Source organism: Osmerus eperlanus, chromosome 24 (assembly GCF_963692335.1).
Source record: "Osmerus eperlanus chromosome 24, fOsmEpe2.1, whole genome shotgun sequence".
NCBI classification, from domain to species: Eukaryota; Metazoa; Chordata; class Actinopteri; order Osmeriformes; family Osmeridae; genus Osmerus; species Osmerus eperlanus.
In genome coordinates this window covers 3,114,235-3,123,478 of record NC_085041.1, presented here as the reverse complement: position 1 = coordinate 3,123,478, position 9,244 = coordinate 3,114,235, and the positions used below count along the sequence as shown (strand labels likewise).

Sequence of the window (9,244 nt, the reverse complement as noted above, 5' to 3'; positions counted from 1 at the left end):
TGTGCCACTGTAAAGCTGCTTGCACCAACTCCACCATCTCCCTCATGTTTGGATGCAAGGTAGGTTAGAGAAAGGCATGCTGGGACTGGATACGATACTGACTGGGACTAGGACTAGAACTATGGCTAGGACTTGGAACGGACTAGGACTGAGACTGGGACTAGGGCTAAGGCTGTGTTGTTTTTATTGGGAGCTAGTGTTGAATACTCAGCTGTAAAGGAGGTTTGGTGTGTGTGTGTGTACGTGTTTCCTATGAAGTGACAGGTGACAGAGAGACTAAAGGGACACCTCGGAAGTTTCCCCGCCCATCATGTGTGTCCAACTGTCAGTGAAGGCACAGAGGTCCTCAGGTCTAACTACAGCCACGAAGAGAGCCATTCCAGGCTAGCTCAGTGTTTCTGTATGTGTGTGTGTGTGTGTGTGAGAAGAGAGAGAGAGAGAGAGAGAGAGGGAGAGAGAGAGAGAGAGAGAGAGAGAGCGAGAGAGAGAGAGCGGAGAGAGAGAGAGAGAGAGAGAGAGTTAACTGGCAGAGCTGTAGAGAGAGAGAGAGTTGTGTTGGGATATAATGACACACACTCACACCAACCAAGCATGGCTAATCACTGGCTCCTACTACTGTCATCAGCATGTGTGTGTGTGTGTGTGTGTGTGTGTTTGCATGAGAGCAACCCTCACGGCTGAGGATCCCCCTGCTCTTTCAAACTCTTCAAGCATGAATAATGTGTGTGTTTACTCTCTGTCCGTCAGCACACGCACACACACACCAGCACACACACACCAGCACACGCACACACACTCAGAGCCTCACACAGCGATGCAGAATGTGCTCTGAATCCGGTCACGTTTTCCAGCTACGCAAGACTAGAGCTTCTTCTTGACACACTGACACATGACAGTGAGCGTGTGTTTGAGTTACTAAGCATGGCTGTGTGTGTGTGTGTGTGTGTGTGTGTGCGTGCGTGTGTGTCCCAAGCGGGGATGGAGGGGATCTGACGTTTAGCCATCATGGTGCCTGGCTGATGTGTCACACACACACTATTAAAGAGTACAGCATGACGGACTGCTGTTGGCCAGGCTAAATCAAGCAGAGGCAGAACAGCTTCTTTACCCTGGTGCTTCTCTCTGTATGCGGTAAAATACCAAAACATTTTGAACCCTGAGATGCCCCTCCACCATGATCTGTCCTGCTTACCGCATCACTGGATCCTGAGAGCGGCTAAAAAATACATGAGTTGCCGTGTGAGTGTGTGTGTAAGTGAGCGTGTGTTTATGTGTTGATATCCAAACCCAGTGCTAACCCTAGCAGTGTTACCATAACCCAGGCAAGCGCTGGGTCTTCCCCTGGCCCGCTGGGTCCTAGTGCACCGTGGGTATTGTAGTTCTAGCTCCGGACTCTCTGTCCCAGCAGCAACAAGCAGCCTCTCCAGCTGATTATGCAACAGCTAGCTAGCTGCTCCGGATCTTCCACACACACACACACACAATTATACACAATATACACACACGCACAATACACACACTGGCACACTGACAGTCACTGATGAGCTTGATGTCAGTGGAGGGGATGGTCAGTGATTCTGTGTCATTGTGAGACATATGACTGGTTACTCACAACTCTCTGCTTAGATCTCTGCCTCTAGTGATGTGCTGTGTGTGTGTGTGTGTGTGTGTGTGCGTGTGCTCAGCAGCTTGTGCTGGGGTCAGAAGGTCAGAAGGCTAAGGGGCAGGCAGATTGGACACTGCAGCGTGTGTGTGTATGTGTGTGTTTGGTTGTTATGGGAACAGAAGTCCATTAGCGGTTGTGTAGAGCTGTGTGCTGAGTCCAGAGTTTCTGGCAAGGCTGGCAGATTGGTGTCAGTATGATGGGACAGAGGGGGGGAGGTGGCAGGGGGAGAGTCAGGGACAACCCTCCTTTAGGGAGCATCTACCTCCTTCGTTTTTCTCCTCTATTTGTCTCCCTGGTCCCTCTCCCTGGTCTGTGTTCACGTTGTGCCCTCTCCACAGGGAATCACCGTGCCCTCATTCAAGTTTCTCTCCTCCCTCACTCCATGATCTTTCCTTGGTTATGTAGTTAGTGTGTGTGTTAGTTTGTGTGTGTGTGTGTGTCCAGGTAAACCTACTTCATTATGTTTCTCAAGGGAAAAATGTCATGCAATGTGCGTGCAGATACATTGGAGAAACTGTGCGTGTGTGTGTGTGTGTGTGTGGGGGGGGGGGGGGGGGTGGAAAGAGGAGGGGTGAGGGGTCTTTATACATCCTCACTTTCACAACAAGACACATTCAACAAACAATTAGAGCCATGCTGGGCATAGACATGGGCTGTCCTGGAGCAAAATATATACACACACACCCCACAGACACACACACACTCACACACACCACACACCTTGCTTGCCTCAGCATTGTGTGTTTGATGCAGCGACAGTAACATGTTCTCTCCTACTGCTCCGTGCTACACTAATCCAATTCAGAGCGTCTCTTTAACTGTGTCCACTGACACAAACACTTAATACATTCCTTTTGGAAGGTACCGGTTTGGAACGCGTACAAAACCCATCCATGGGTCGGCCTGGTGGCTCACCGGTTAAGAGCGAGCGTCACGCAGGCTAAGGCCTTACCGCAGGGGCCTGGGTTTGAGTCCAGCTCGGGTCATTTCCTGTGTGTCGTCCCCTCTCTCTCTCTCCCTCCCTCCCCGACATTCCCTGACCCCACACACTGTCTATCCCAACAAAGCAGAACCGCACCAACAGACTGTGTCTTTAAAAAGAAGAAGCTGGAGAAAGTGGTTTCCATGCTTAAGTAATTGGTTGTTTGTTTGAAATTATGTTTAGTTGGCTGTTCACTGACCTATTAACTGAAAACTCTCCTCTCCCTCCTCTCCTCTCCTCTCCCCTCCTCTCCTCTCCCCTCCTCTCCTCTCCTCTCCTCTCCTCTCCTCTCCCCTCCTCTCCTCTCCTCTCCTCTCCCCCCTCTCCCCTCCTCTCCTCTCCTCTCATCTCATCTCCCCTCCCCTCCCCTCCCCTCCCCTCTCCTCCCCCTCCTCTCTGTTCTCTTCTTCACATATGCCCTTCTTTTTTCCTCCCTCGCTCTCTCTTTCTCTCTCCCTTCCCCTGTTTTCCTTTCACTCCTCCCTCCTCTCCATTCTCTTTCTTTTGTTCCCTTTCTCCCTCTTCACCATCTCCCTCTCCTCCCCCCCCCCCTCTCTCTCTCTCTCTCTCTCTCTCTCTCTCTCTCTCTCTCTCTCTCTCTCTCTCTCTCTCTCTCTCTCTCTCCAGAAGTACCGGTACCAGGAGGAGGACGGGTCGAGCCCCCAGGACCCCTCCCCCCAGATCCAGGCCTGTCCTCAGCACCCTGGGGGGGGGAAGGAACTTACGGCGCTGGGGGGCCGAGAGCACCGGGAGGGCAGGGAGAGCAGGGAGCTGGGCCGGCCGGAGCTGGTCCAGGTAGCAGGGAGGCACCTCTCTCAGATCCAGAACGTCCACGGATACGTGACCCACGCACACATCTCCCCCATGAAGGTACCACACACACTCTTATACACACACATACACACACAAGCGGTAACACACGGTGTCTTCAATGAATCACCCTATCCTCAGCTAATTTCCTTTTTCCCCTTCTATACTCTTTGCACGCGCACACACACACACACTTGGACACACACAGTCAAATGAAAGTAAAGCCCAGCAGCATCACTAGCCTACACATCCTTTTGTCACAAAGTCAGCTGCACCAGAACTAAACCAGGCTCATAGCAGCCAGACCAGAGTAATGGGACAGGCTCAGAACTAAACTGGGCTAGTAATCTGAAGGTTGCCAGTTCGATTCCCGGCTGTGCCAAATGACGTTGTGTCCTTGGGCCAGGCACTTCACCCTACTTGCCTCGGGGGGAATGTCCCTGTACTTACTGTAAGTCGATCTGGATAAGAGCGTCTGCTAAATGACTAAATGTAAATGTAAACTATAGCAAGTCTTTATACACCTCCGATGAATGGAAAACAAATGAACTTGTTTGATTGTTTGTTTGTTTATGTGCATGTGTTGTCTGCATGTCCTGTGGCAATGACCATTCTTTTACCTGTGGATTATGATGTCATCAAACCCTTCAGCCTTAAACCCTGGAATCGGTGACACTTAATATCGACAGCGATCGTTATCCATTGAGCACCAGGGAGTTCTTTGTGAATCCGGTCTTCGATTCTAGTGAATCATCTCACGGTCAATGTGTTCCTCTCGCAAAAGCTCTGCCAGCGCGTGTGCATGTCCGCGACCATAGCATGCCGCCACCTTGTGGTCCTTTCCCCTCACTGCAGCCCTCAGCGCGCTTTGGCGAGCAACGTAACCGAAGAACCCACGAGTTGAGCTCTTCTCCTGAGACGTCGATGCTGTGTGCGTAAGCGTGAGTCATATCTGCATTCAGATGACATATCACAGCTTGGTGATGTAACGGGGAGGTTTGGGAGGGGATTGTGACCCCGGTCTCTCCAGAACGTTGCCGGGCGTGTTCTTGTCGTCGTGCGTCGTAGCCTCGGCTGCTGAGGTGTGTTAATCAGGTGTGTGTGTGTGTCCCGGGTGGTTATTTTGAGCACGGTGCGAGGTGGCCTCTCAGCTGGGTATCTGGCTACGGCGCCGGGACAGATGGACACGCCATCTTGCCTCTCCACATGACTCCTCTGTTCCCCTCTGACTGGACCACTCTGGGCCTGCTGCTGAACTGTCCACACACACATATACGCACGCACGTATACACACAAACCAACGCACGCACAGGCCTACACACACCTACTCACACACACACACACGTGTTGCGGTGGAGGATGTGAGGAGTTTCTGCCGATCGTTCTCTTCTTCTGCTTGTCTCCCTGCTTCTTCATCATCATCATCATCTCTGTACCCCGCTCATCTCTGTGTGTGCGTCGTGTGGGGGTGTGAGATCTCCTTTAGTACTCAGTAAACCGGATGACAAGTGGAGCAGCTGTGAAGTGCACGCCACCTGCTGATTGTGTGTGTGTGTGTTTGTAGGGATGTGTGAGTGCATGTGTGCGTACGTGTGCGTTGTTCATGTGTATTTTCCATGTCTGTCCTCATACAGCTAATCGTATGTGTGTGTGTGTGTGTGTGTGTGTGCGTGTGTGCCAAGGGCCTAAGCTCCTCTCTATGCTGTGCTGTAGGTAGAATCTCTGGACTACGAGGGCCAGTCGCCGACTGCAACGTACGCTCCATCCACCCCCTGTTCGGGGGATGGCCCCGCCCTCTCCACGCTCTACTCCCAAAACCACGCCTACCTACAGGTAACCCCGACCCATCGCCGTCCCGTCGCCCGTGGAATGCCCGTCTTTGCCGCCCCGTCCAACGTTTGGTGTCGTTCGTCTGTTTGTAACCCAAGCTATTCCGGAGCCTTCCGTCTGCGTGGACGATCAGGTGACCAATCAGCTTGGTGCGCCCGCCGCAGCGTCGCGCACGGAAAAAAAGCTTCCCTCCTTTCCTGTTGTCGTGTTGTTGTAATGCCGCTACTCACACTCCAGGTGGCAGCATCGCACCGGAGAGCTTGGTGACTCGCGCAGAGCTGCCCGTGGCTGCGCTGTTGTGACGTCTTCTTCTGTTGTTTTTGTGGATGTTGGCTGTGTTTGTGTTCACCATAGATATATATAAAGACTAGATGTCTTACGGCGGAGTCTAGAACGTCCACACATGGCGGCCATCTTGCTACAGTCAACTCGCTCACCCATAACATTGTGTTGATGCTACATGTACTTTTTAAATGACCATAACTTGCTCAATTTTCAACCGATTTTAAAACGGTTTGGTTTGTTATCAACGTCAGAGATGTCGAGGAAAAAGTACATGTAGCATCAACACAATGTTATGGGTGAGCGAGTTGACTGTAGCAAGATGGCCGCCATGTGCGGACGTTCGACTCCGTTGTCCGGCAACGCGGACGAGACATCTACCCTTTTATATATATCTATGGTGTTCACGGGCAGTAGCATGCGGGGGGGGGGAGGGTTAAGCAGATCACGTGCATTTGAGCATGTTGCGTTGGAGAGCCGTCGTAAGAATGTCTTTAAAGATGACTGTTCGTGCTGAAACCCCTGTGTAGTGTGTGAGCGTGTTTGAGTGAGTGTGTGTTTGTGTGTGACAGGATTGTCGGTTTAGAGAGGGGAGTTTTTTGGAGAGACTTCTCAGGCTTCCCCACTCCTCTCAGTTCCACTGGGAACGGGGAAGTATTTGTGCAGCGCACCTCTGTGAGAAGTAGGGGGAGACATTTAAGATGAGCGCCTCAGCCTTCCTTAGCAGATCTGTGTCTCACATTGACCGACACTGTAGCTCCATTCAAACTCAGATCCCACTCTAGGCACACACACCAACACACACATATACACACACACACACTCACACACAAATACAAACACTAACAGCACTCAAAGGTCCCTGTACATTTCCGTCATTAGCCTAATGCAGAGTAATGGTGTGGGCCAGTCAGAGAATGAAGGGATGGGAAGGGAGGGAGGGAGAGGGAGGACAGAGGGAGGGAGGGAGGACAGAGGGAGGTAGGGAGTTAGATATTTGTTGTTGGATAGGTCAGATGAGTCTTGGTTTTAATTGGTTCCTGGACTTGGAGAGCCCAGCTTTCGCTGGTGAACTCCTCTGTGCTTCTCTACTGACTCTGTACTTGTCCTGCTCTTTGATACAGACACATCCCACACTGTCACTCGCCCCCTCGTGCCCCCCTCCCTTCTGAGACACTCAGAGATGACACACGCAGTCCACTCCCACTCCTTACACAAACTGGTATAGCTTTCACTCTCTCTTCCTCCCTCTCTTGTCTCATATATCTCCCTCTCTCACAATGTCTTTCCCCTCTCCCTATCTCTCTCTCTCTCGCTCTCTCAGGGAAGTACAGCAGCAAACACAGCCGTAAACACAGCAGCTGTACTGTACAGACAGCAGCAGTTTGTTCAGCAGGAGAGGTGAATGTGGGTGAGAGAGTGGCAGGGCCTGACAGGGGTCTGATGGGCACAGGGCGCTGGGGCCACAGCAGGGGGGGGCACCGCTGCACCCAGTGCAGCTGCAGCTCACGTATTTCAATACGTGGCCCTGCTCCCAGAGACTGCATCCTTAGCAGGCTCCTACACCCACAGGAAGAAGTGGGCAGAGAGAGAGACAGAGAGAGAGACACACAGAGAGAGAGACAGAGAGAGAGACACACAGAGAGAGAGACAGAGAGAGAGACACACAGAGAGAGAGACAGAGAGAGAGACACACAGAGAGAGAGACAGAGAGAGAGACACACAGAGAGAGAGACAGAGAGAGAGACACACAGAGAGAGAGACAGAGAGAGAGACACACAGAGAGAGAGACAGAGAGAGAGACACACAGAGAGAGAGACAGAGAGAGAGACACACAGAGAGAGAGACAGAGAGAGAGACACACAGAGAGAGAGACAGAGAGAGAGACACACAGAGAGAGAGTGAGAGAGTGAGTGACACAGAGGTTTTCTTATAGGATTTCACTTCTTGAAATGCTGGCGTTTTTGTAATTCTTTTCAGGAGACTTAGACTAGGAGGGTGGAATTGCTATGTGTTTGTTGGCTTGTCTTTCACTCAGACTCTAATGCTCATTTCACAGTTCAAGCAAAGCTGATAATTGAGGTGTGGTCGGGAAATTAGATTTCAGCTTTGTGTTTCCAAGTCTGGAAATACGATTACGTAACTGGCATCATTGACTGCAAAACGGAGAGAGGTGAGGAGTGGTGAGAGGAGAGGTGAGAGGAAAACAGTGGGGAGGAGAGGAGATACAGTAAGTAGAGAATAGAGGAGATAAGTGGAGAGGAGATAAGTGGAGAATAGAGGAGATAAGTGGAGAGGAGATAAGTGGAGAATAGAGGAGATAAGTGGAGAGGAGATAAGTGGAGAGGAGATAAGTGGAGAATAGAGGAGATAAGTGGAGAGGAGATAAGTGGAGAGGAGATAAGTGGAGAGGAGATAAGTGGACATAAAACAGTCAGAGACACTGAGGGGTCCACAGCAGGCTGGTTAAATATGCATGCAGTGTGTTTTGATCTAATTGGCTGTGTGCATTATTGATCTGTAATGTTTATAAGGTGACATTTGAATGTAAAAGCTGGGATGCAGACAGGAGGCATTGTGCTGCTGTGTGTCATGTACCTAAGGATACAGTAACACTCATGTACAGTAGAGTACCAGGATGGGAATAGCTCCATGCTTACAGCAGTTCACTGCAGATCAAGAAGTTGCAGGTTCAATTCCTCACATGTACAGCGCTATGGATACAAGTATCTGTTAAATGAATACATTTGGTTAACGTATTACTGGTTGTAATATGTGGACTGTTTATAATAAACTACCAAGAATAGACTGCTGCACTTGTTATTGATTAGTTCCAAGGAACTACAGTCTTAATGTGGGAAATGAAGCCATCCAATAAAAAGCTGTACAGTATGTCTCTTGAGTGTGTTGACTGGCTGCCATCCATGAGTAACCAGCTAGCAGATCCTGCATTTGTCTCCTAGCGACGGACTCACTAGCCAGAAGGACCTGAGCTACAGGTTCATGTGAATGTAACGGTGTTGACTCCAGAATCACCCTGTATATACTGCTCCTCTCTCCTCCTCTCCTCTCTCTCTCCTCTCCTCCTCTCATCTCTCCTCTCTCTCTCCTCTCCAACTCTCATCTTTCCTCTCTCCTCCTCTCCTCTCCTCCTCTCCTTCTCTCCTCCCCTCCTCTCCTCTCTCCTCCTCTCCTCTCCTCTTTCCTCTCTCCTCCTCTCCTCTCCTCTCCTCTCCTCCTCTCCTCTCTCCTCCTCTCCTCCTCTCCTCCTCTCCTCTCATCCTCTCCTCCTCTCCTCTCTTCTCCTCTCCTCCTCTCCTCTCTCCTCCTCTCCTCTCTCTCCTCACTCCTCCTCTCCTCTCAGCAGTAACCGGCTGACTAGGGGTTACCGGCAGCTTCATTGAATGCGAAAGCTGTTGCCATGGTTTTAGTCCCCAGGGAAACGGAGGCGCAGGCTGTGACAACAGTGTTGGTGTGGCATGCGGGGCCACCTGTAGCTCAGCCTCCCTGGACGCCCAGCCCCAGCCTCAGCCTTTCCCCTGCCTCAGGAAGGGCAGCAGGACTAAGAGAAAAGCAAGAGAGAAGCGTGGAGGCACAGAGGGAGAGACTACGGGTTGTGAGAGAGATAGCAGCTCGTGGTTGGTCTCTCCGAGGGGGTTGAGAAGCCAGCGGAG

General features: G+C 51.2%; 1 protein-coding gene across 1 annotated transcript in view; it reads left to right on the top strand.

Moving 5' to 3' along the window:
• The window catches only part of dlg1a (discs large MAGUK scaffold protein 1a), a 59,762-nt gene that overhangs the window by 10,658 nt on the left and 39,860 nt on the right, over positions 1–9,244 (top strand). The window contains exons 4-5 of the mRNA XM_062450104.1: positions 3,276–3,518; positions 5,172–5,291. Coding sequence (XP_062306088.1) covers positions 3,276–3,518; positions 5,172–5,291 — 363 coding nt within the window. The remainder of the gene's footprint in view (positions 1–3,275; positions 3,519–5,171; positions 5,292–9,244) is intronic.